General features: G+C 40.0%; 1 protein-coding gene across 3 annotated transcripts in view; it reads left to right on the forward strand.

Moving 5' to 3' along the window:
- LOC133125794 (myosin-16-like) overlaps positions 1-27,886 on the forward strand; it is a 123,020-nt gene that overhangs the window by 7,246 nt on the left and 87,888 nt on the right. For 2 of the 3 annotated variants that reach the window (XM_061237406.1, XM_061237407.1), the window contains exons 4-9: positions 4,448-4,518; positions 11,654-11,792; positions 12,608-12,775; positions 13,026-13,172; positions 24,183-24,266; positions 24,597-24,743. In XM_061237406.1, coding sequence (XP_061093390.1) covers positions 4,448-4,518; positions 11,654-11,792; positions 12,608-12,775; positions 13,026-13,172; positions 24,183-24,266; positions 24,597-24,743 — 756 coding nt within the window. The remainder of the gene's footprint in view (positions 1-4,447; positions 4,519-11,653; positions 11,793-12,607; positions 12,776-13,025; positions 13,173-24,182; positions 24,267-24,596; positions 24,744-27,886) is intronic. The other variant, XM_061237408.1, reaches the window with a different exon arrangement.

Consider the following 27,886-nt stretch of genomic DNA (forward strand, 5'->3'; position numbering starts at 1 on the left):
CACGTCTACAGGAGGCAAAGGTCAGCGGAGAGGAGGCCCCGCTAATGTGGTGGCAAAGCAACGAAAGCTCACTTCCCTTAGCATACGGTAGCTGGATATCTGTACGGTGAATATATCATGGGAAGGAGCTTTTAGCGCAGCAGGGGACTGTGTGACTCCTCTGCCAGCACTCGTGCTTCCTCCCTGCTGGAAACGTGTAGCAGGGTAAAGCCATGGAGATGACACATAACTTACATTAATGCTGCATTTTCTGTTTTTATTTTGTTGACTAGGTAGGCCTCTACAGCTCAGAGGTTGGCCTTACATTTGAAAATGTGTTTGTTATTGTACACACAGTCAAGGGAGAAAGTGGAAATTAAGAACAGATTAGCCAAACTCATTGTTTGCCGTTTGCGGTATTGGCAGCTGAAATTGCCAGTGGCGTCTGTTAGGTTTTTCATCAGCTCAATGCTGGTGATATAATCTACAAAACCTTGAGTGTTCTGTACAGTATATTTGACAGCACCAAAAGAGAACATGACATGTTTTGGAGAACAACATGCCCTCTATTCTGATAGCTGCAGTGACCATTTTCCTAGTATAAGATGGCAGTATGCAAAAATGATTGTTCCCCAACCCTGTTTTCTATTTATTAGTATGTATTTTTGTCCTTCTCTTTAAATGACTATTTCTGAGCCAGGAAATGATTAAAACGTGAGTGTGCGGTGGTTGAAATGTGTGTGTTATTGTGAAAGTCAGTGTGGATAATAGCAGCACAGCGGGGCCATTTTGTAGCTGCTTCATCACTTGCTGTTGAGAGAGGTTAAGCTGCCATGTCGCTCCTTGCTTCTTAAGGTCTTTTTTCATATTTTAGTTATATTAATGCGCACAATTATCACAAAAAGTAATTTGTGTGATGCAGCATCCATGTTTCTTAACTGTTATATATCAGTAGTGCCTTAGTGTGTTGATTTTATTTTGTAGGGCAGTTGACCATTACTTTAATAGTATTTTTTTCACAAGCTTTAATGATTGAGTTGCATTTGTGCCAGCTTTAGCCATTCCTCTAACAAATTAGTTTACCATGGTCATAACCTTCAAAAAGCTTATTACCATAAATTGCAAGCATTTTCATAAACCCTGAAAGTAACATTGACTGATCACAAATGGGACCTTATTCAGGACACTCAGAGACCTGCTAGTAAATTATAACCTCTATTTTGTATTCGTTGTTAATCAGCTAATGTTTTTTATTTCTATTATTCATTTTGCTTATCATATTTATTTAAATTATACAGTTCATGCACACATTTGTATTTGGTCCACTAGTACCTTTTTTGTCATGCAGAGGGAAAAAGCTTACCCTCTGTACTTAAGGAATTGCATTTGTAATAAATGGACTGCCTTTTTAGACATTGCTTAGTCACCTTATCATTTCACAAGGACATAATTTATACTCCAGTACACATTTTTCATTTTATTGTGTACTGCCTGTATCAGTTCTAGACCTCATAATGTAATTTTTTTAGTATTTGTGGATAGATAGGCGTACATGCATAGTGAATCTCTTGTTTGCTACTCAATGCCATTTTTTCCCCTTAACCTAGATTCAACCAAGCTGCAATGAACTTAATTCTTGGAAGTTTATGTGAAGAATTAAGTAACTATTGTTTTTCTGCTTCAGTGTCAAAATCAGGTTGTAAAATGTTTTATTTGAGCATATTTAATAAAATAATAACATGCTCAAAACAAAACATGTTTATTATTAAATAGAGACAGGGCTGAGGCAGTGAGTGAACGTGGGACAACACATATTGAATTATAAATCATACAGTAATGCTGACATTAATTTAATGCATTATGCATTGGTGCTTTATTTTTTTTCTAACAGGTTATATATCCTTTTTCAGTGGAATGAAGACATTTTTGAAGAAAAAAGTTTAGTACGTAAATTATGAACGACATAGCCACTGCATTTAGTGAGTGACCGTACAAGTGGATCAGTTGCTCAGAATCATATTGAATGTGGAGCCCTTTACCTGTGCATTTAAAGAGGGATGCCATATTGCGTTTGTGTTCAGTCATTGTTTCTCTGGTGGCAGTTTGAATATTCAGTTGCTATCCAAAGGCTTAATGGAACCGTCTTAGGCCGGCCGACCGGTCTTCCGCTCAGAACTTGAAGTAACTGCACTCTCATTAAGTCTGGATCCCTGCTTCTATTGTTTTTTGCTTTTTCAGTCTTAATTCCCCCAATGCATTCCATTGTTGAATCTGCTTCTGGTCCCTCTTTGAACAGAAATCTGAACTGTACATGCTGAATGAGCAGCTTTTCTGTAGCTCAGACGCTCCTGTTAATTGGGTACACATTGGCCCACATAGACACTGGTTATTATATTACATTACATTATTGACATTTTGGCAGACGCCCTTATCCAGAGCGACATACAGTTGATTAGACTAAGCAGGAGACAATCCTCCCCTGGAGCAGTGCAGGGTTAAGGGCCTTGCTCAAGGGCCCAATGGCTGTGCGGATCTTATTTTGACTACACCGGGATTAGAACCACCAACCTTGCGTGTCCCAGTCATTTACCCTAACCACTACACTACAGGCTGCCCCCTAGATTCCTATAGACTCCTTCTTCAGATTCAGTAATAACAGAGCTATTTTTCATAATGGGAATGGCTACATTTGCAGCACTTGGTTGTGCAGCACAAGTTTATCCATTTGAATCTCAGGCTAACTGCATTGAACTTTGCTTAAACTTTGCTCCCAATAAGAAGAAAAATGCCCTATTCTGCACATGTACAACTGTGATGGGGGATGGGGAGAAGCAGTGGCTTGACACAATGTGTTTGGAAGGCGGGCGTGCTTGTTTGCATTTCCCCCAATTGAGAAGAAAATGTAATTTTCCAAACACATTAACACAAATGCTGCTTTTCTCTTTTGCAGAAAATGACCTGTATGGGTATTTAAAAGGTAAAAGATTATGCAGGATTATTGGCGATATTGAAATCATGGAAGTAGATGTTGTGTTATGTTTTAGAATAATTGTATCGTGGGAATCTTACGCACTGACCTCAAAAGCAGTCTTGCATGTGAGATAATAACAGCAGAGAAGCGATTCATTTCAGGACCGAAAACACAATATGAATTTGCTTTTAATGGATGAGTCCCCATCTCCTGAGACCGCACACACTCGGGCATGCGGCATCTCATTAATGCTCTCCGCCCAATGCTCTTGTTTATATATCATGCAGTTCATAAAAATACACGGTCCCTCTGTGTCTTCTGGACAAAGGACAAACCCAGGACAAAAGCCGCCGTGTGTTTGTTTGGGCGGGGGTACGCGGTGCTGAAAGAGCGCACGAAACGGGTCATGAGGAAAAATAGTGACTCCACCTGTGAGTAATTAACATCTACATTGATTTCCTTTTTCTTGAGTGACCCTTATCACCATCTGCTTGAGATGCACGGTTTGCCATATTTCAGGAACGTCACCGTAGAAGCGCAAACTGCACAAACTTTCGAAGCGCGAGGCAGATGGGGCGAAAGGTTTAAAGCCAGGGTTGGGAGCGTAGGCCCTCAGACGTCGTGTTTTGGTTCCGGCGAGTTCCAGTGGTAGCCTCCCATCAAAGCCCCCCTCTATCAGCCCCCCCCCCTCCCTTCACCTCCCCTTACATTTATTTACTTTTTTGTTTTGATTGTTTTACTTTCATGCTTCCTGGTCTGTTATCCTGGAGCATTGAGCTTCTGTTTTTTTGAGTTTCCTTTTTTCCCTTGACTTTGACATGTATGAAGTTGACACCTCTTCAGTGGGTCCCTGTGATAGTGGGAGCCATTGATCTTTGGTCAGGGTGAAAAAGGGATACCCCACTGCGTAGGTGCATTCACAGATGCCTCCCTACACTTAAAGGCATTCCTTTTGTCTTATTTATGTCCTACATGCATAATTTCACATTCGCACAATAAGAATCTTGAAATATGAAGAAGAGTCAGTGCAATAGTGTCAACCTTCCCTGTTTGTGTGTGTACACTGGGGGACACCTTTTGCCAGTGACCAAATTAGATCAGAACTTTGACCAAGCTACTAATTATGAAATTGCACGCTCAGCTTATTTTGGATTTAGGCGAAAGGAAGCAAAATAAGGGCAACTTTAAAAGCCTCTATTCAAAGCAGGACATGTAATTCCATGTCAGTGTCAAAGTTTTGATTTAATCCTCACGGAAGAGCCCGATGCATAGCAAAATGTTATTAGTGTAACTGAGTTAAAACACCTTTTTATTTTCACTTGTCAACTTGGTCTTCTGTTCATGTCCCCTTAAGAAGTAATATTAAAGTTCAATGTGGCCTTTCTGCATTTAGAAAAGTGGCAAGTTTAAATGGTGACAGTTCTCCAACAGTCACAACTTAACACGTCTTGATTGTTTAAAATAAAGTATCAACATCTTTTTTCTTTTGTGCCACAGGTTTCTGGTGTTACCCTCAGGACAATTCCTCTGGAGCAAATCGCAGAGGCGTCAGTTTACAGTAAGCACATGTAAGTCAGAAATTCCACTTCCACTGCTTTATTATTTCATGCTTTTTGAAAAAGCGTTCCTGATTTAAAGTTTTTGTAATAAAGTTCAATGAACTTACTGTTGATGCAGATTGTTGATTGCAGATTGTAGAGCAGCAATATCTCATAATAATCATGAAAACAGCATTTGTTCTGCGGTTCTAATGGTCGTTGATGCTACTTCTAATCTCAGCTCGCGAATCCAGGAATAATTCTTAAAATAGAATTAATTATGAGGAATGTCGCCTAAAACGAACTTTTAAAGAACTGATGTTTGGGCTGTGATTACAGTTTAACATGCCCAAGGCACCTTATCCGCAACTTCATGTCTCTTTACCTCTGCCTTTAGACTGTGATGTGCTTTTTTTATTTTAACTGCGCGTGGATGGAGGCTGCAGGCATTTCTTCACGTTTGTGTGAGAGGTAGCGTGAGAGTACCTTCTCTTGTACCCCGTACACCGCTAATGAGAGAGAGACGCGCTGTTCCTCAGTCCACCTGAGGGACGCGGACATTCCTCGGGGACAGAACGTGTTCAGAGCGCTACGTAGGTGCTGCTTCATAGGAGCGGTGCCTTCACGGGTATTGGCAGACTGTGCCTCAGCCAGCACTATTCCTGCCCTGCCGTTTTCTCTCACAGTTGGTTCCAGGAAGTTTGTTCACAAACTGAACACAAACAAAAAAGAAAAAAAAAAAGAGATGTTGGCACAAACTCTAGCGATGTAAATATGAAATGTAGGCAGCTTTCTGCCATCAGTGCAGACACTAAAAGGAACAGATTGAAATTGTCCTTAGGGGTAGAATCACTGTTGTAGGTGATGGAATTTGAGTCTTTTATCCTGTTTTCCCTCATTTGCATTCCCTTTGTTTATCATCTGAATATTTATTTATTTATTTACACTCAGTTAAAATAAGTCAAAATAAGCCACACCACTTTATTAATGTCAGAGCTTGCTGCAGTGCTTTCACCAGTTTTCCCATAATGCATTGTTCATGATCTCCTGTGGGACAGATTCAGGGAGGTAAAATGGGTTGATTTTTTTCTCTTTAGTTTTAAGAAAGCAGAAAGAGGACAACATTTTCAGATGATTTGATCACTACTGCTATGTAGGAAATCTTTATATGCACATTATTCGTATAGCAGTCCTTAAAATAATGAAATTAAAATAAATAAATAAATAAAATTAATTCTATGTGTATTGCTATTTAAGATGTAGTAATATATAGTATGATATAGTGCTTTTAGGTGATATATATATATATATATATATATATATATATATATGTAATATGCATTGGGTTTGATATTTTGGAACTAAAAAAGTATTATGTAGATATTGGTTTTCTCCATACCATTGTAGTAAATTATATGTATGGCTTAATAGTATTTCTTGAAACCATGCTGGTGTTGTCTGTTTAACAGCAAAAAAGTCACTTTGTGGTGAAGCTTACATGGGAGCAGGTGCAAAGTTTTTCTTTTATCCACTTTTGTACGTTTTGGTCATCAGTGAGATGTTCTCTTATTAATGAACCCAACAAATCCATTGACTCCATGGTGACCAGAGACCCAATGCGATGACGTAGGCCCCAGTGATTAAGGGAATCGTGTAGCTGCCATTACCTCCTATATGCCCATGCATTCCACTTCTCTCTTGCTTTTATGTTGTACTCTGTGCAAGTACCTTTTATCTACTGCTTGGAACCCTGTGAAGTGTGCTAAAAGTACTGTTCATTAGTGTTCATGGATTTGTGCTTATTTGACTTTATCATGATTTCAACATTTGATCTAAAATAATACACATTTGATCTAAAATAATATGCAATATTTTGCCTTTCAACATTTCAAGTTATGCATATCATTTTACTGCTGTTTCTCACTGACTCACGGCATTGCAGATATACTTCATTTGTGAATGCCAAAACAAGGCAGAATTCTTTCAAAGATATATTTGTAAATCTGCACACGATACATTGTCTCCAGGCGTGACCTTACTCAGTTTTACCAACTAGAGAACAAAAAGCAGTCAAAGCGATCTCTTGAAATAACTGAGAGATACAGTACACCTAATTGCTTACACTCAGCACATCTAACAGGGAAATTCTGCTGCATTAAAAGCACTGAAAATAAGCCTGGAAGAGCTGAGATTTTCAATGAAAAGAATTGGGGACAGCCAAAGGCAAAGAGAAAGTTGGTGATAAAACAGAGTTTCAGAAAGCTAACTTGTCACTTAGCAAAACAAAAGATATTATAGTTCTGTGGAAAAAAAGGTAAAACAAATGCTAACTTGTCTGTAGTTATTTTAATATGGTAGGGCAATTTGTTTCAGCATGGTCCTTTATCTACGAAGATGACATAACTATGGTGTAATGTTCAGTATGCTCTGACTGCAAGAATGCAATGGAGCTACCATATCTCAAAGTGTCAACACCTATCTCAGAGTGTGGTTTATAGACACACCTATCTCAGAGTGTGGTTTATAGACACACCTATCTCAGAGTGTGGTTTATAGACACACCTATCTCAGAGTGTGGTTTATAGACACACCTATCTCAGAGTGTGGTCTATAGACACACCTATCTCAGAGTGGGGTTTATAGACACACCTATCTCAGAGTGGGGTTTATAGACACACCTATCTCAGAGTGGGGTCTATAGACACACCTATCTCAGAGTGGGGTCTATAGGCACACCTATCTCAGAGTGGGGTTTATAGACACACCTATCTCAGAGTTTCTCTCGTAACTATAGACACAATTGTTACTGGCCAGTGCTGAAGAGAAGATATCATGTGTACTCTTCCAGAAGTGAGAACAGAAATCACCCTCATCCATATAGGTGGGCTTTTTGTTGTGGATTTTTCATACATATTTGCGTTGCCGGAACAAAACCAAGAAATTGCAACCTCTCAAAAAAGCTTCCCAGACAAAAATGAGAAAAAGAACACGGAAGAAGCCCTCTTTCCCCTCAGTATGGTCACCACTGGTTTTTTGCAGCTCCTTTCCCTTTGTCTTCCCAATGCAGATTTTATTGCGCGTCAAAATCGGCCATTTTTGTTTTGATCAAAAGCAACAGATCCTATAGCCGGGAAGTGTCTGCCACTGCCGGCAAGCGCCGCTCCCCCCCCTCTGAAGTCCTCCTCAGCTGGAAAGTTTTGACATCTGCTGGTTTGGGACACGGCTGAGCAGCTGTCAGCAGCGGGGGGGCTCCTTTCAGCAGCAGTTGGCGGGATGGCTGGGTGCCAGCTTGTACCATCTGCGCGCCTGACATTTCCTTCTAATTAACAGAGGGGTTAATTGTTCTGGCAGGCTCAAATGTAGTGTCTAACATTACCCAGGGGAGACGTGTACAAGTGCCAGAGAGGCAAGGTGCCGGGACGGCACGGTTAATGCCGCTATTGTCACACAACGGTTAACAGCCGCCGATGGTTACACTAGCCGGGCACAGGCAATACGGCCGAGGTGTTTTTTATTCTGATGAATTATGCCAGCCGGCTGTAATGATGTAGAAAGAATTGGGTTTAGAACGGCAAAGACCACTGCCTAGGGGCAATTGGGAGGGAACAATTTGCATGTTATTACTGCATATTCATAACTAATTGTGTTAGGCTTTGCTAATAGAGCAGAATGACAGTATGAAAAATCGTGCGGCCGTTTTATAGCCAACAAAGCAGGCTGCTTTCCCCTCCTCCTCAGCCCTGTGAGTGCTGAATGATCATTAAGACACTTAGTTGCTAAATATAACAGGTCCTACCATTTGTCAGCCTGACATAATATAATTTATAAAGTGTTCTAATTTTATCTGTATGCACAGGCTTCATTTTTTACAGCACTTACCACGGCTTGTTTAAACACATGACTGTTGTGAAATTGCATTTTAACATAAAACAAAACCTAAAGGTTAACCTGTTACAAGAATTTAAATAATATTTAAAAAAATAATAATAAAATACACTGCTATCTTATAATATCGTACCTGCTTACAAGCTTAATAAGATTGCTTGATGCGGTTTCCTACCACGACATGAGGAAAAAGGGGTAGTTAAGTTATTTTTTTATGTTTAAAATGTTAAGGTCACGTCTAGCGTAATTGTAATATCTGCACACGAAGAACGAAATTGATATTGGGTGGCAGACGGGAAATATCATTGCGTGGCGGGGTGTTTGGTGTTGTGGTACTCTAATGTAATCCACCCCAGCGCATGTGTGCAGTGATTAATCATTAATTGTATATCATGTTAACATTAAAAGTGGCAGGGCCAGTGATGTGATGACATTTGGGGTCTGAAGTGACGGGGCGAACGGGTGCCCTCTGGGCGCGGGGGTCCGGGAGCAGCGATTTGCACGCCTCCCTCGGCACGTGCAGATTGACTGCCTGTCAGGTCGAGGAGCAGAAAAGGATGTTATATCCGGCAGGAAAGGGGTCCGTTTTCGCCCAGCATGAAGCCAGGAGAACGTTTTCAGAGGAACAATCCACGATTTGGGAGAGAAAGTCAGCATAAAGGAAATGGGGTGAAAATGACGGCAGTTAGCCACCATTAAAATCTTTCCAATTCAAGATTTTCATTCAGTGACAGTTTCTTTCTATGGAGTTCTTAAAGCTCACTTAGGGTTTTAAAAATATATATTATTTCAGTTGTAATGCATGTCTTCTGTTGGCCCAGAAAGTTTTGTGTGTAATTAGGGTTGTTTTAGATATTTACATAAGTTTCTTTGTACGCCGAAATTATGCTCCCAGGCTGAGCATATGAACCCATTAATTTTCTGCCACTCATTGACAGTTATAAGCATAGATACCTCTTTATATAGTGCCAGTACTTCTTTTCTGGAGCACAGTGGTCTCAGGTTGCATGCGCCACTTCATTTTTTGAAGAATAGCTAATGTACACTCATACAACCTCTGGAGGCAAAACGTCACTGTGCAAGCTGCTTTGCTCTTAATTAATGTGCATTTTCTCCTTGTGGACCGTGAACCCCCACATGTCCCCGTACCAGCCATTCTGGTCATCAAAAGCTCTATAAATATCCTATTCTCCATTCCGCAGAAAAACTGTCTGGGTCAGTCAAAAACATAAACTGAAAATGAAATAATAACAAAAATCCCTGAAAGTGAACTGTCCCTTTTAATAAATATCACTTGCTGATATTTCAAGGCACTAAAGAGCACGTAAGTGTTGAAAGTAGTAATTGAAATAAATAATGAATTAAGTGTTATCGTGCAGCAGATGGCCCCAGAAATATTCCCAAAGGCACAATTGCTTTGTCTTCTCAGAATTTAACTTTACTACTGAGTTCAACTATTGTTGAACAAATGTTTGGATTAAAGCTTTCATGTGTATAACAGTCCACAGATGGCTTATCTTTGCATTTCCCTTGCTTAGTTCACCTTGTTAAAAAGGGGGAAAAAAGTGTTTTCGGGAATGCTGTTGTTACTGCAAGGACTTTGAGATTACTCAGGTGTTTCTCTCGTTTCAGAACTTTGCACAAAATCCCCTCTCTGTTGTGTACCCGATGCCTTCTCTTCAGGTCCCCTCAATCACACATCACTTTGTCTGCTCAAATTCCTGTCTCCTTTCTAAGAGCTACTTGTGTGTAAAGCTGCAATTTACATATTCAAATACCAGACAAGCCAGATTAGTTTTTTGCAGCTAAACATTAAGAAGCAATATTTATGGGATCTTGCTGTGATGTCAGTCCTTTACCACCTGATGCCTCAGTGCTTGGCAGCTGTCGCTTGGAGCTGGTGGGGAATCTCATTTTTGATTCCCGACTTTCAGGCGCACGCTACTTCTGTCAGTAAACTTGCGTTTCTTGTACTTCGCCGTAACATCTCCGGGATGATGTCTGGGAGAAGAGGAGCGTGTATGGCAGGCAGCTCCACAGAGCCTCCGTCGCATCAAGGCTCCGGTCACAGCTACACCCCGTCAGGGAGCACGTCTCTCGTCCTGGCTCCAACTCTTAATTCCTAACAACCCATTGTGTGGGCAACATAACAGCCTTCACACTCTGCCTGACCACGGAGCTACACGCATCCATCCCCCACACACTGTGAATGCACAGACCGTCCCCTGGTTTCCGCTATTTTGTAAGAATTAATGAATTTGTTAGCCGAGTGCCGTCTGAGCATGTGCCTGTTAAGATGATGCGAATCCCTACTGTTACACTTTTCACATTTGAAGAATGGAACATTTGTGCCAGAACACGTCTTTGGCCTAATGACTATCCTTATGTGCTCTGGCCTTCCTTCCCCTTCTCCATTCTTATAATTAGACCCAAGGAGAGACATTTTCTGTTCACTATCTCTTCTCTAAAACAGACCGAGACAATTGTCTGCTAACTAGACATCTTCCTGGCATCATTGCATTGCGGCAAGTAATAGTTGACATGCCAACCTTGTTGAATGTACAGCTGTGTGTGTCTGTGTCTGTCTGTCTGTCTGTCTGTCTGTGTGTGTGTGTGTGTGTGTGTGTGTGTGTGTGTGTGTGTGTGAATTTGGTATATTGTCATGCTGAATTTCATTGTGCTCGTCATCCAGGTGCTCAGATTATCACCCCCTCCCTGTGACAGTCTGACGCAATAATAGGGCCGTGTTTAAGGAAATAAGACACAAGGCTACAGAGCGTGCAGACCATAAAGAATGTACAAATCGCTGGGCTACGTCGTAATTACGAGGCTCACTGGGGGTTGAGGAAAGTAAAACTGTTCAATGCAGAAAGAGATGTTCATTAAGACTTCCTCATTAGTCTCCCATTACAACGTAAGACTAACAAAAGGCAGAGAAGCACCATTAGGACTGGGATTGTGTCCCAGGCCATTTCTTTATGCTTTCCATTCGCTGACCTTAGTCTTCAGGTATAAATTTTCTTTTTTAAAGTCTATAAACCAAAAAAGAAAAGTTTAAGGACAAAACCTTTTCACTCTTTACTTTTTTCCTTTCCTCTGCAACGGTTTTCTTCCGTTTTCATATGTTCTGACTTACGTTTGAGTATTATAATTTATCTTTTTATTGTCAAGTGCTTTCATTTATAAAATATTTTTGCTCACTATTTTGACTAGAATTAGGCATTTTTTCAGGGCTTTCTGTTTGAAGTTGTTAATATTCAGCTTGGTATCCTTCCTATAGCTCAAAGCCAGAAGACATTATGAAGGCACATGTCCGGGATCTCCAGTCCCAGTTGAAGGCCAAGGACAGGATTATTCAGAATCTCAGAGAGGAAATTAAGCAGAGTTCACTTGAAAGAATACAGAGCGAGAAGAATGAGGTATGGTATCCATCTTCTTTTCTCCAGAATGCATGAAAACAACACACCCTTTTTTTTCTCTGCAGTAGAATTTTACGATATTGCTTACTGCCTGTGCCCATAAGCTTTACATGTGTTGTACATTAAACATTGTTGTCTGCATGTGCTGAATTGCTAGCATTTCAGCCCTGAAGGTTGAAATAGTGTTTCAATTGAAACTAAGTTTTACAGCTTCCCACATCACCTTATGGAGTGTCACAAAATTAAAAACTGCTGTTTTATTGTTTGTGGGTTATGCTATTGCAAATGAGAGAGATGCTAGTGGTAAGCCAATATGTTGTCCAAGTGTTTTTTTCCCCCAGCACAGCTGATGCAATAACACAGTGGGCATTGGAAAAAAGGGAAAAAATGATGTGTGTTTTTGTTTATTTACAAGCACAGCTGATGACACATGTGCTGTTGGCTGGGCCTTTAGTTCTAACTGCCGATTCTCATGTTGAGAGTGGTTCTACAGTTGGGGTTTTGTTTGTGGTGAGAGAATAATTTTAAGTAAATATAAAAAACAGGTTACATTTTAGTCAATGTTGTTTTTTGGCATTTGTCACTGATAAGTAGTATTAGTGAATTGCTTTTAACAAAGTAAATTAGTTGTGCTAATAGTGTGTTATTTCTCACAGTCATATTCACTGCGCACAGTTACTGTGCTGTACCCACCATCCTTTGCCAAGGAAGACTTCAAAAGGCTGCTTTAAAAAATGTGTAATGTCATATAAATGAACATACTCATTTATCAAATCTTAACCAGTAGAGGTATTTTTGTGTCTGCCACCTTTCAGCCCTCTGAGGGAAGGCATGCAATCGTGTTCCTGCAGAGGAAAGTGGACTCCCTCCAGACGCTTGAACTGGAGAAAGTGACCCAGCTCACGGAGAGAGACATCACCATCGCCAAACTGCACACTGAGCTCCAGGTCGCCGAGCAAGATGGAAGAGACATGCAAAAGGAGGTGATCATTAAACTCCCAGGTCCCGGTGGGCCTCGGCGGCTGAGAAAAAGCCTTTGTTTGTGCCGTTCACGTTTTCCTTATCATTAGCGGGCTGCGGCGATCTGCAGGGGGAAGGTCTGTCTCCCATACTCTTCTGCGCTTTCATAATCACTCAGATGACCAAATATTGTGATCTTTCATGCTCAGAAGAGAAGAGTGATTGATGTTTCCCTTTGTTCCGAATTTAAATATTTCTTTTTCATCTGTCTAGATGTCCAACCAGAGGGAAAAGGTTAATGAGTTACAGGAAGCGCTTCGACAGCTTAAGGATCAAATGGCAGCCAAGGACGTTCAGAGCGAAGCCTTACTCCAGTGCAGCAGAGATATGGAGGAGAAGGCAACTGCCCTGACTGCTGAGGTGAGCGGGGAGGGACCCATCCTATCCCATCTCCCCCTTTGTCTCTGGCTAACACAAAAGAAGCATTCCGGCGCTATCAAGGTGCCGTGCACACATGTTTAAGATGTATTTTTCATGATGTACCGAGTTAATGTCTCGCATAATGCATTGCGGGGCTTAACTTTGGAAAGCCAACTTATTTAAATATACACGGCAATGCAGATCCCTTTTGTTCATGCAGGATAACAACCAAAGTATTTTGTGGGAGGTATTTGTTGCTAATGTGGTAATCAGTTTTAGTCGTGTAGAAGATGCAGGTGGATACAGATACCACTTTGAAGCTCATGTCCGAACACTGATTCTTGTTTACCACACATGTAAACCCAACTATATCAAACAGGAAATCAGGATACTCTTACTCTCTATAATATCAGACATGGTTCTTTTCTGTTCTTGCGTATCTCTGCCATTGTCTGTACTCCTTACTTGCAGGAGGGGTTATCTGTATACATTCAATGCCAGAGTGATAAACATAATTGCATTATGATAATGCTGCCATCTTGCATCAAGGGAAACCAATGGTGAAGAGGTTAATCAAGTAAAACTATCTAAAGTGAAATGAACAATACATTTAGGCTACTTATTCGGTCCTCAATTTATGGGAATGGGTATATTCTCTCTCATAGGCTGTTATAGCCATACATCTAGATAGTGCTCCAACATGTTATATTGCATCTTAAAATGTGAAGCCTATACAGTGACTGTCATCTACTTTAATACAAATCAGTGTACCAATGGCCTCATTTTAGGGTGAGCTCCCTAGTCTCTAAGCTGAATGGCAGAAGGTTATTCAAGAGGCCTTGGTAGTTAATAGGCTGTGTTACTAGTTTTCATCTTTTAAGGGCATTGCAAAGGCACTGTGTTGCTTTAAAAAGCCTTTCAATAAAGTCTTAGAAAGTTTCTAACAAAGAATACTGTCCACATAGGGATGTGAAATAGCATTCTCCTTAAGCTTTGTTTTGATTCGTCCAACTTTGCAAATGCATCCAGCTGTGTTCGGCAGTTGTATTTATATTCATTTTAATATGAAAAGATGTTTAAGCGCGTGCATCTGCATCACCAAAATGTCAACCTCACATTTTGAATGCGCTATTTTCTGCTTTGATTTTCCCTTTCTTCATCGGCAGTCGAGCTGTGCTCTTTCCTGTGGTTCTCTCAGACAGCAAATATAAACACTGACAAAATGGTTTGCAACCAGAAGCTCTGCTGAGCCAAAACATGTCAGTTCTAATAGGTCATGAATATACATAAAATAGTCAATAGACTTCCATGTTACCACTACTTAGTTTTTGCGTATTTATTGTTTTCCCCCTTTTTCTCCCAGTTTGGTTGCACAGCTGGTTTCTCACTCGTTTCTGTTGCCTCCTCTGGCAGTTTGGAGATTTGATTTTGAAATATGTTTTGTCAGTTGCCATGCGTTCAGTCGGAAGAGAATGTTTCCTGTGTAACTTACTGTATCCACAGTTTTGATGCCGTATAAGTTCGTCCTGCTGACTGAGTCCTTCCCCCTCTGGGTGAAGCCGTGGCCAATTACAGTCCCCTCCAAAAGTATTGGAACAGCAGCAAGGTCAATTCCCTTTTTTTGCTATACACGGAAGACAATTGAGTTTGAGGTCAAGAGATGCACTTGACATGACACATGCGAATTTTGGGTTTTATATTCCGGTATTTGTATCTAGATTTGTTAAACCTCTTGTAACATATCACCTTTTGTATCAGACCACCCAATTCTTTTTAGGTGAAAAGTATCGGAAAATGTGACTGACAGGTGTTTTCTACAAACACACTAAATACTTCATAACTTCATACCTGAGTCTTTCAGTGCGCAAAAGATGATGATGATGATGATGATGCTTATCATTATTATTGGTGTGTGCTATTGTACACACAAATGGCACAGTTGCTGGAAAAGCCTACCCTGCACGGTTAGAGTCAGACATTACGCTGGAGTGTAAAGAGTGAGTTTTCAGCCTGTTATTTACAGCAGTCTGGAGCCCTGAGGTTTCCTGTGATGTCCGTGCGCCAGGTTTCCCCTGTCTGTTAATGCTAATAAGGTCAACACTTTGACTGGATGCTTTTATTCCCCTTGTGTCCTTGAATGCCAATAAAAGTTTAAAAATGCATTAAGGCGAATTTGAGTGCCACAGGGTTCACGCCAATTGCATCCCCTGGTCTGCAACAATCTCTTGTGGTGTTGTACATTTATTACTCCAAGCTCTCATGCATTATCTTTGTTTTCTTATGTAGGCGAGTAGACCACGGTTGTCTCCCCCTTTTTGCAAGGCGTAGCAGTGCATTTGCATGATAAAACGGTAAATGGAAACAAACATTTCTCAGATTTTATTAAGACAAAACAACACTGTATCAATTTCAGACTGAAGAAACGCAACCATACCCCTTCCCTCTCCAAGATGTAGAAGTAATATTCAGATGGAAATTAAAAACTAATACTGTCAGCATCGTATGAAAATATTGATTTTGAAGCAATGGCCACCGCATTGTCTCCATATAAACACGGGTATCGCGTTTCCTCTCCCTGTTTAATTTCTTCATATCTTCATAATTGATTAATGTTCCTTTGTGAAATGGAGATGAATAATGTATCAGTCTGATAGCCTCTGGCTTAAGAGAAGATGTTTAATTTCAGTAAATGTAAGCGCGCGTTATGAAAATTCAGCTTGTCATTGATGATGATGCATTAAATGCGACTGCTCCAGTAACTGACTCAAGGAAGAGAGGTGACATTCTCCCGCTGAGAGCCAAAGCACCTTTCAAATTGGCCTAATGATAATGAAAAATTGAAGAGATCTTGTTTAAAAAGCACCTGATTGTTAGCGTCTGTTTTGGTGAACTGACGAACGCGTTTGAATGTTTTCCTTCGCGCGACTCCAAGTCTGGCTCATTGATTTTTATTGAAAATGTGCCAGCTTCACAATGGAGTAAATTGAATAAACAGTACTTATCCTTAACAGGGAGCATAATTAAATATGCAAATAACTCAAATAATATCATTAACCTCGGAGCATCGGGGGCCCTCGAAAGCTTTTATCTGCCTGTGTGTTCTGATCAAAGGAGAGAAAAGCACTTCTGTTTGTTGTCACTTTGCCAAGGACATGAAGTGAAACCTGCAGAAATGATCATTCAGCACTATTATACTCATTTGCATTGGGATGAGTTTATGAAAACAACCCATCTCTGTTCATCCTTATTATGGCATATTGGATAACTTGCTCCCAGTGCATACTGTAATGCCGCCAGTACCATGGTCCTCATTTTCTCAGTTCTACAGTCTATTTTACTAAATAACATGAAAAACTGTTCTGAGCATGTTATTAGCTAGGAAACTTCTTTGTGTTTCTGTGTGTTCGTGTTCTTGTTCTTGTCCGTTTAAGTTTGACGTGTGAGCATGCGTGTCCTTGTGTGCCTCACTGAATACCGAGGTAGTAACATGGTGGAGTAGTTTATTCTACCTTCATTAGAAATTTGAATGCGTTATGTCACATTTTTATAATAATAATAATACCTTGTTATTTAGCTGAGGCTTTTATCCAAAGCAAATTACAGTTGATTAGACTAAGCAGGGGACATTTTCCCCTGGATCAATGAGGGGTTAAGGGTCTTGCTCAAGGGCCCAACAGCTGCAGCAATGGGGCTTGAATCACCATCCATTTGAGGCCCAGTCATGCACCTTAGCCACTACGCTACAGGCTGCTCCATAAAGTTGTGACATCCCTATTATTTAACCCTCATTTTTTTTCAAGTGAGGAATGGGGAAATGTTTAATTTATTTTCTGCTGTGAGATGAGCAAAATGTTTTATCTTAATTCGGGTTGTGCAAATGAGGTCGTTTTCCAGTATGAAAAACAGTAGTAACATAACAGCAGCTGTAAATGAGGCGTGCGTGCCTGGCATGGGCCGCTCCTGCCATATGCTGGGCATTATCCTGTAGCTGCTGCTGCCCTAATTACTCCATAATGTAGCATATTGCGCCGAGCCAACAGGCAGTTGCGTTGTTCCCTGGCAGACCTTCCCCTCTGCTGGAGCTGGTTGTGCTGGCAGGGCTGGGCGTGTGGCACTGATATAGACCCCTCCTGGATTCCTCTACCCAACATATACTGAGCCTATTATCATTCCCTAATGCGCTCTGCAGGGGAGGCCATTATTAGCATGTTAGCTGTATTCCCCTTACTACTCCCTTGGTATGATATTGATCTTGTGGGGAATTGATGCCATCCTTCATTTGTTTTGCTTTGGATCTGTTCTCCTGTTTAAGGTGGTGTAAGCGCCCATGTACAGTGCAGGAAGATGCGTTTATGAATGCGTAGGGGAATCGAATGTAGGGTTTGCATGTGCTCTTAACTCTAATTTATATTTATGAGTTAAGAGGCAGTGTTTCTGCACTTGCATGCCTTTGTCAGGGATTCTTTTCCACAAGCTCCAGTGGTCCTTTAAGTGTTCTACAGGTGTGGATTATCCAGTCAAGTTAATTGACAGCAGCCTTAATGGATGAAAGTCACAGTCACAACAACGCAGGGCTTTGTGTAGTTATGTGTAATTGTGTCCAATTATGTACTTGTTCAAAAATAAATTTGAGTCCAATGCCTGTGTAAATATGCCATATGCCCACATTTCAAATTGAGTTCATGCAACAAGGAATTGTGTCAGATTCATAGACGCAATATTGTGAGTCAGTTATTGAAGTCTCAACTACACATTAAGTGCTTACAATCACCTCTAGATTGCACTATAATTAAGTAGGACAGTGGTTATTGTTGGAGTCTTCATTATTGTCATTCTTACCATCATAAATTGGTCAATATGTGACATTCTCCTGGGTGCTGGCAGTGTGTGATTTTATTACTTTGTAAATGGAAACTCCAACAGTAAATATAGTCCTACGAAATAACCAGATGAGTGCAATCTGCAATGTTTTAAACCAATTTAATGCTCAAGTATTTACCATAATTTGGTATAGCGTTGCATGAAGATGGAGAATCAGACCATTTGGGTCCATTTTAACTCTGCATAGTAATAATAATAGGGAAATGTAATATAAACAGTAACCACTAAGAGCATATGTTTTTAGCGAACTGGGTTATTCAATACGGTTGAAAGTCAGACCTGTTTATTTAAAAGGGTAGGGTCATTTTCTCTTAATCGTATGATATGTTTCCTGCAGTTTTGCTGAGAGCTCATTCTTGAGTCTCAGGATATGAAAGAAGCAGTGTTCATTCCACAGCAGTGGTAAAAAGAGAGAATTGTGCTCCCTTTGAACCGAAAGTATGACATGGCTAATGAATGGCTAACAGAAATATGAATAAATGAAATGCCTTCGTTGAAGTCAAGGTGTGTTGGGTGTGAGGGGGACATCCCAATGTGGTCCTCTCATCTTGGTGTACTCTAGTTCTTAGCTTGTCACGAAGCCTGGTATTAAAACTGCTGGCTTTCTGTTAAAGTGAGCGAAGATTTCAGTTAAAGATCAGAGTAGTTTGGTACATAACTGTAACTGACTGGTATTTAGGCCTCGTGGAGATTCATTCTGTGTTGTAACAGTGGTGTTTACTTGAAAAAGCCTGCTGCCTATTCTTTATTTTTTCCCTTTTTTAAAATTTTGCAGTTAAGCACAGTAGCCATGAAGAGTTCATCTTGCCCTTTTCAGTTGCATGGAAGTTAGACTTGGAGCTTAATGCATGAAGTTTGGTTTAATTATCTCAGAGCATTTACAGTTATTTTTAGGACATAATTTTGAACAAAAAAACATTTCTGCAGAAACATGATGAGCCTTAGGACATAAGTGGAGCTTCTTAGCAAGAGTGTGTAATTTGTTAGACAATTTTAAAGCAAGGAGCAACCATTGCAGAGTGTGGTTAGGATTCCAGAAATGGATTATTATTTCTGAAAATGCTGCGGGCATATACACATTGTTTTTCTTTTCTTAGAGATCTGTTTTTTGACATAAGTGTCATTTTCTATATGTTTTTCATCATGGCTCCTGCATATCCTCTAGTCATAAAGATTCACAGAAATGATTGGAAAATAGTTTTCACAGACACAGTACATCAATAATCTCCTCTGCGTACTGTAGACGACTGTCTTACTGAGCTCAGTCTCATTAACACATTTGAATCTCTTTCTAACTGAATGTTATTGAACGGTGCACAGTATAGCTCATTCATACATAAGATTAGTACCCTGTACAGGCAAAGGAACGCATTCAGGAATAAGTTTGACTTTTTCAAGAAGTACTTGACAAGATTTCATTTTTTAAACCTTTGGCCAAGTAATAGTGTTGGCTTTCCAGTAAATATGCTATGGCTTATATTTAGAGTATTTAAACACACTTGCAAATTGCAAATAATGGCACCATGTGTATAGTTCATAATCTGTGTATCATATGACATTCATTTCAGTCAAGTGTTTTAAAGGCACAGTTTCACTTATTAGCTTAAGGAGCTGCAGAGATTTAAATTGAATAATTTTCCCAATTACACCTAATTTTTTGTCCAAATCATAGAAGTGGGCTGTGCTATTGCTGTGATCTGTGGTTTTTGCTGACTGCCTACTTGGCCTGTTCATGAATATCCAATCCTTCAAGAAACGCATTTCCAAATATGAAGTGTAGAGTGTCCAGTTTTTGTGGAGTGTGCCAACTCTGTAAGTTAGGTTGAGTTTCATTGTCACAACATCTTAGCAAGTACCTTTCCCTGGGTGCAGAGAGTGCAGTCATGGCCATGTGTCCATCCTTGAGCCACAACGTGTTAATGCTGATGCGACAGATTTCAAATGATCTTCTGATGTAATGGTTGGACCCTGATGTGCAATTTTCCAAGGTGTTACACCCAGCATGAAAATAGGATAACCTAATGGCTGATTTAATGTACAGAAGCAACTCTTAAGGTTAAAATAAGGTTAGTAGAGAAGATTTAGAGAAGTACTTGCTTTTGCTGTGGGATGTGTGCTTAGATACTGATTTAATCAGTGCTTTCTCCAAAGTTGTTTTCCATACGATTAGAGTACTATGTCATTGTGTTACTTTGGTTAAATCTTGAAGAGTTTGCAGGCTTTGATCCTATTTGAAGAGTTATCTCCTTACCAGAGTCTGCTTTGCATAAAGCGTGTCCATTACCTAAGCTAATGGGCATGCCGCCCTTTTGAGCTTTGCTTGGTTTCCTAACCTCAGTTTTTGAAATCCACTCCAGCCCTGGCTAATAGGAAATGAGGGACCGTAATTGCTGATTCACCGTTGGTGTCCTTGTCTGATGGCATAAACTATTATTTTGCTTTAATGAGGCCAGTTTAAGTCAGTTTAAGCTGACACAGGGATTACATTACCAGAATTCCATGGTCATAGACACTTTTCAAGGTTGCATTTTCGTTTTTGAAGCAATCATTGCAATCAGGGCTACGTTTAGCGCACATCACAAAACACAGAAACACTGAGCGAACTGAGACTGAGACTTGTGCCTGAGAGAAAATTGCCATGCCAGTTTGAGCTGTTCCATAAAATGTTACTCATCTGTAATCTTACCATATTATGAAGGATTTTTTTTCCCCAAAAACTCATTTTCAATGTTCTTCTGGTTATGTTTTATCTTCACCAAATGGGATGGACTTTTTCCCCCCAACTTTTTAGATACAATTTTAGTTACAATTCTACATGTACCTGCTGCTCCTGCACATGGGATTATTGAGGTGCCATTTTCTTTTTTCAATTTCAGTAGTCAAATTGCCCCCATCACGACCAAGCAAGATATTTCCAGACAGTTTCCCCTTCTCCAGTGAAAAAGTGTCCTGGTTTTTTCTCATCATTGTGCTGGTCTCATGGGGGCCTGGGCAGTTTCTCCCTTTCGACCGCTGTCTGCTCATCATTACTTGGCTAGTTCTGCCAGAGGTATGGTTAATATGTCAGCCACCAGAGAGTAGCCCCTTCCTCAGCCATGCTAAATCAATCATTAATGCCAATTTGGATTTTAAATTCAGATTTAGTTATATATATATATATATATATATATATATATATATATAATTTTTTTCTTGTGTTTTGAGAATAGCAGCAATCAAGCCCTCACACTTACACATACACAGACCCAGACATAGAGAAATGCAGAGAAAATGAGAAGATGATTCACCTTTTGCCTTTTTAATGGAGTATGTCGATTGAAACTTTCATTTTAATTCTGGAGTTGTCCGTGTAAATTTACTTTGATGTTTCTCAGCTGTGTGTATTTTCTTCCTTATCATCACAGTAGTTATGCACAGGAAATATTAAGGTCTCTTTGAGTTGATGATTTTATAAACTGTTCTCTCCACAATAAATATTTCAAAGGCTATGTCATAACATTCACATTCTTGTATATGACAACTGGCATCTGTTCCTGCATTTTCGTCTTTAATAATTTATGATTATCACTCTAAATCTTACGGGTTCATAAGCAAAAGAGTTAATATTTTTTCAGCAGTTGTTATTTGAGAGACATTAATAGAGGCACAAAGTAACAGAACATGAATAGCTCTGCAGTATTTTCAGTAGCAGTGTGCTACTTTGTGCTATTTGAGCAACATGAGCATGTCACTATAAGGCTTTGGATTCTAATTCCAGGTGGGCTATTGGCATTGTGATTCTGTGTAAGTCACTTAAATTTGATTGTTTAAGTAAACTACCAGTTCTAAAATCGGGTCTTACTATATACAAATAACAATCCAAAAACATAATAAACTGTTGAATTCACCCAGGATAGGCTAATTGTTTTAATTAAAAATGCAAGAATTAAATTAAATGCAAGAATTATTGTCATCATGCAAGAACCATGATAACCTTGTTCACCTTGTTCAATAAAAATATGTCTTCAGTAAAAGTATTTATTTTGCAATGCTTTCAAAAACATTTAATTGTATACAGTGAAGCCACAATCTATTGTGTGAAGAACATATTACTATGTGATAAGACTGAGGTCTGTGCATTGGTAGGTCATTCTCACTTGACCTTGTATGCATGGAAAAGGTAGCTCACCATGGTAACCTTGGTCTTCAGGCTTTGCAGATAGTAAATCATGTCAGCCCTCTTCATGCAATACTTTTATTGGCTGCACAATTGAAATGTCATGCTTCACGAACAGAGAAGCTAGTAATTTCTTACGCGTGATTAAACTACCTCTGTAAAACAGCGACTTAGCTAGTCCACAAGAAGCCAAAAAGCATAAGGAAGAGAAACACAAAGAGAATATTTCAAGAAATGCTGCTAACCATCCGCAGCATTTTAAGATATGAGAGGATTCTTCCTTCTGTTTTTGTGTATCATTTTTTCCTATGCTCATTGCATATGTAGATGGTGAGAATTCCAGAGAAGGTACATGGCTCAGTACATCAGAGACAAAACATCCCGCTGATGCAAGAATCAGGTTCTTATGAATATTAATGAGCAAGCAATTACCTCTGGGAAATGTTGTCTGTAGTTTAGCTTTGTTAACACAAAACTCACCTTTGACGTAGCAGTATCAGCCAAAGAAACCCCAGATGGGGTTTGGAGCTGCTATATTTGGATGCCATTTCCTTAAAGATATGCCTTCCCGACTGTTATGGGATCACCTTTCTTTCTCTCCCCCTCCCTAACCGTATTTTTAAATCTTTATTTATTCATAAATGTACTTTTTAATGGTTCAAGTTGTAGACACAGACTCATGGAATATTGATATCAGGTTTCTCTACTGTGAGGGAGTGGGAGAGGGGGAAAAACATAAATCAATATCATGTATAGGTATGTGTGTATGTGTTATATATTTATTAATAACCGTGTTTGCATGTGTAGAACTTTAGCATTACCTATAACATTAGCATGGAAAAGGACACATTAACCTCTCTGTTGGTTCATGGTTTACTGTGCCAATATTTCTGAAAACTGTAAAAAACTGTTAATATGTTAAATAATTTCAGGTTACTCTGGTAGATTACCCCCACAGCTATGAGTGCATGCAATGAGCATGCTCTTGTGGGCTGTTTTGATATGTGTGAATGTTTGGATTCGTGTGCCAATTGTTTAGCAGTCTAAGCTTGGTGCGTTTGTTCAAGTCAAACTGCACATTCTGAAGTTTTACCGGATTAAAGATTCTGTAGAGAGTGAGGGGTGGAAAAAGAGGTTGGGTGGTGGAGGATTCAGTTCGACTGACATGTGCCCTGTTAGACTACAGCTCAGAAGAACCCATTGACCATATAAGGTAGGACTACAGCTCATGATGTGCAGTTCCTGTCACCAACTTTGGAAACCATGTCATGACTCGATGAAAGGTCTTTCGCCAAACGTCCCCTTCAGTTTGAATTATTAAAACTTTGCATAATTGGAATTTAATTAAGGTTGAGAAATATCAAGCACTGCTTTTGACTTAGACCAGAAAATAGACAACCCAATGTGAATTAGAGCAGAGAGCATGGAATATGATATTTGTTTCATAAAGATATGATGTTAAAATATATAAATAAGTGTTCTGCATTGAAACACCCAGCCTTAGGCCATTTAGTGTCAACTTATGGATCTAGCATATTTTAAATCAGTGTTTAAATACTGATAATAGAAATACATCTGAATTGATTAGCTTTCGTATGTTTACAGCTCACTTTAATTGCTTAAAAAATGCCATTTGTCAGCTTTATGTTGTATTGACAAGGGCTATTGATTTATCCGATTTTGGATTTGTCTTGTCTTTTGTACATAAAATTCACATATGCTGTTCAAATGGGAAATGGTTGCATCGATTTCCTTAACTTGAGCCCAAATGCTAAAGATTTTTGGATAAGCTTTCTCATTACTTAAGCCAAAATCAATAAGAAAGAGCATCTTTTAATGAATGAGCAGTTTGAACACCGTACTGCAGAAATAGGGTCCTGCTCACCCTCTGCCTCGCAAATCGATCATCAAGGTTGCTTAAGTGAGGTCCAATTGGTTGACATTGTGGTTTTCTTTTGTGTATAAACTTGCAGCTTCAGAAGAGCAGAGAGCGTTTGCAGAAGCAGCAGATGGAATTAGTGTCCGCGAAACGGAAAGAAGACGGACTCCTCACAGAGGTACGAAATGAACGGCAGTAACTGTAGTTTTTTTTAGCGACACTCAACTTTGTCCCAAGGGTTTCAAGAAAAAGGATGAATGTGTTCTTCGCTAACGCTCAGGTCTTGAAGTGAAATAAAGCGCACGACGGCGTCGGTGTCTCGCGAGCTCGGTGCAGAAGCGTTCGCGCCTTGCCCGTGTCGCAGGTGTCTCACGCCTGCTGTTGGCACACTCTGGCCGATGACGTCGGCGTGACGTCGGCGTGACGTCATCGCAGTTGATACTTCAGATCTTTGCGCCGCGCTCCAGATTTTAAAATGGACTTTGTTTCGTGTTTCCCTCTGTCGTAGTGGCAGGCGCAGGAGCAGAGGGTGGTGAAGGTGGAGCTGGAGCAGCGTCAGAAGCAGGAGGAGGCTTTGCGGCTGGCCTCTCTCACAGAGCGGCTGAACGTCCAGCTGCTGGAGGCCCGTGACTTACACACACAGGCCACATGTCAGGTAGCGCACTCAAACGCTGTGCCGTTACTTCATAAATTACCCTAATTCAGCCTCTGCCTAATCATTTCAAAATGACTTATTGATGTGTTTGAAGGCACGGCAGGGATCTCAGGTTGCACTGTATAAAACGCATCGGTTTCCTCTTAATTCTGCCGTTGATGTCTGCCACCCCCTTCCCCCTGCGATCTGCCTCCATTTTGTTTTCTTTTTTCCTTCCTCCCGTAAGATTATAGATTCGATATCAAGGTGTCTTGTTTTCTCTCTCTCTCATTTTTTTCTTAAGGTGTCATGATTTTAAAGTTATAAATATTGAAGATGCGTAAGTTCAGGGACATGAAAGGAATCAAAATCTATTGTTGCTTGTCCTTTTCTCGTGTAAAGTTTGGTTTAAATGTCACACATTAGCATATGAACTTTTAAATGAGCTTGTTTGCTCAGTGATGTTGGCATGTAAATACAGATATTGAATCTATAGGTTGAATAACTGTGCTGTGTTGGAGGTTTTTGGTGTATTTGTATTCACGCCCTTAATTAAAGTGTGGCATGGGATCTCCTCGCCAAATCTGCAGATTGACTGGTTTTCCAGAACACTTGAGCTGGGTCTCAAACTTGAATAACCGATAATTGAAATGGAAATGATCTGTGCCGTCTTCTTGATTGAAAGGAAAGTGATTGACAAGCATCACTCTTGGTATTAAACTCTTTCATACATTATTCAAGGTCTCACCCATCCCTTGTTGTTCAGAAATCTGTTGCCATCACTAGAGTGCTATACCAATCATCTTAAGAAGTACAGATCCTTGAATCTGAAGCACCAGAGAAAAAATGGAGGAAATTGTTAACATGAAGCGGCAGACTTTTGCATGGTACCTGGAGACTGTGCTATTGGGAATGAATTCAGTTAATGTTGGCCTAAAGCCTACAGTATTTTATGCAAACCAAATTGCACACACGCGAAAGCTTACGACTGGTGTAGACTTAAGTCTATATTAGTTGTACAATTATTTACATTTTTTAAATGTAATTAGACATGTAATACATGGGACAGTGATTTAAATCATCCAGCGTTGGCCATGGATTCTTCTTTTGTGAAGTCTGTCGTATTAGCAGTGCCTGTTTCCTCTGCACCCTTTGCTTTGACTGCTGTGGTCTTTGTGTACCAGTATCTCTTCATTTTCACACCACACCACCAGGGACCTTTTTATATGCAGTTCCTTTTTTCAGCACACGTACTGTAAGTCCTGTGTTCCTACCAAATAGCTTGACTGAGTGTGCTTCCGTATTGAATCAAAGTAAATACGCCACAGTGTATGTAGGGACGTTGTGGTATGAACAGGAAGCTTGACACAAAAGCCATAATATTTAAGAATACCGCGTTTAGTTCTTTTATGTCATTGTCGTTAGTGTATCCATGGAAAGAAAGGCGATTGCATTATGTAGCCTATTCCTTGAGCATATAAAAGTGATTTAGTATATTCTTGGCTTTCAGCATCATTGAGTAGCTGTAATGTCGGCCCTGTGGTCGCACCACATTTTCTTCTCATGAACGTATTTAATGTAAAATGCTGGTAGTTAAGCAATTGAAGATGTAAAATATCCCACCAATTACCTGCGGGGAATCTTGAAAATGTCATTATTTTGAGAATTCAAAACTACGATGGCTTGTATGATAAACAGTGGGTTTGATCAAATGCTACAGTAGCATAATCATGTTTGTAGCAGTGAATTATTTAACCTTTGTATGACCCGTCAGAATGCCAGTGCCCCAATCAGAAAACCTAATTGAATCTGCTTTGTGGTTCCAAGATGGATGAAAAAATAAAATTGAAGGGGGGAAAAATGTATTCAGCAAGCTGGTCCTTTATGGATTGCCATATATTTCAACCTATTTCACTTCTGCATGAAAAAAGAAGCCTCTATTTTCACATTATTCTTTGCATCTTTTGTAAGGATTTTCTGTTTGATTTACTTGATTTTCTTTCACCTGTCCTGAAATCAATAACTGTGTTATTAATATCCAGTTTTACCAAAAGTTAGCCATTATATGGAATTTCTGAAGCAAACATTTGACTTTTGTGACATGATGTGCAGTAGCTCGTTCAACATGTTTCTCCCCAGTTGGAAAAATAAAGGAAAAAAAACATTCACGTTGAAAGACTGAATAGGCATAAACTCGCTGTGGTTGATTAGTTCACTTTCACTGAACAAACTCCTTCCTATGATTGGTTTTGAGGATGAAGGGATTCATAATCAGCCGGAGATGAAATGTTATGAATTTAACCGCAAGTCCAAGGTCATGTAGACAAATACTGTGATAGGACCCCATAACAGCCCGGGTTTGAAAGCATACAAGAAGGATTTGTGTCACATCACTGATCCAGATGCATTCATTGCAGTTAGATTCAATTATGTTTTTTTATTTATTTATTTATTTATTTTACAGTTTCTGAAGTTACACAGAGGCAGACAAACAGAGAAGATGAATTTGTTTGACTTTTAAATGAACTACGATATTACAGTGCTCTCAACAGGTAACCTTTGACTGTCTGCATGTTTGTGTTTTCAGATAGCGAGCTGTGCCTTTGTAGAGATGAGAAAGTCACAATGTATTCCCAGCCAAATAGTTAGTTAAGGTGGCAATGCATGAGATCTGCCTGATGAAACACTGCCAGTTGAAAATGGAACATTTCTGAGTGAAATAGCAGCACTAAAAGCGAGCGATTTTGTTCCGGACCTTTGTATTCAGGGCCCTGAAATGCCAGCGCTCGCTGGTCAAACGGCTCCAGTGCCACTGCCGGACGGTTCAGCATATCAAAACCTCCATTCCAAATCGCAAAGAAAGGAGATGCCTTAGGCTTTCATTTCTCAGGTTAAACACCAGTGCAGGGAAGAGTGTTCGCAAACAAGAAGAGGCTGGTTTGTGTGACAGAAAGGCTAACTCACTCGTACCTAGATCAGCTCTCATTTTCATCCCCGGCTCTTTTAAAACGTGTTTCTCGCCGTTCGGCTTTCCCCCTCGGCCCAAAAGCTCAGGCGGTGGAGCAGTGCCCAGCCGGCCGGAGCCCAGGGCAGTCCTCCAGGCGCTGTGGGGACACGCTCTGGACACGCTGTCTGCCTGAGCTGCCCACTGGCCCTGCGCTCTT

This window comes from Conger conger, chromosome 4 (assembly GCF_963514075.1).
Source record: "Conger conger chromosome 4, fConCon1.1, whole genome shotgun sequence".
NCBI lineage: Eukaryota > Metazoa > Chordata > Actinopteri > Anguilliformes > Congridae > Conger > Conger conger.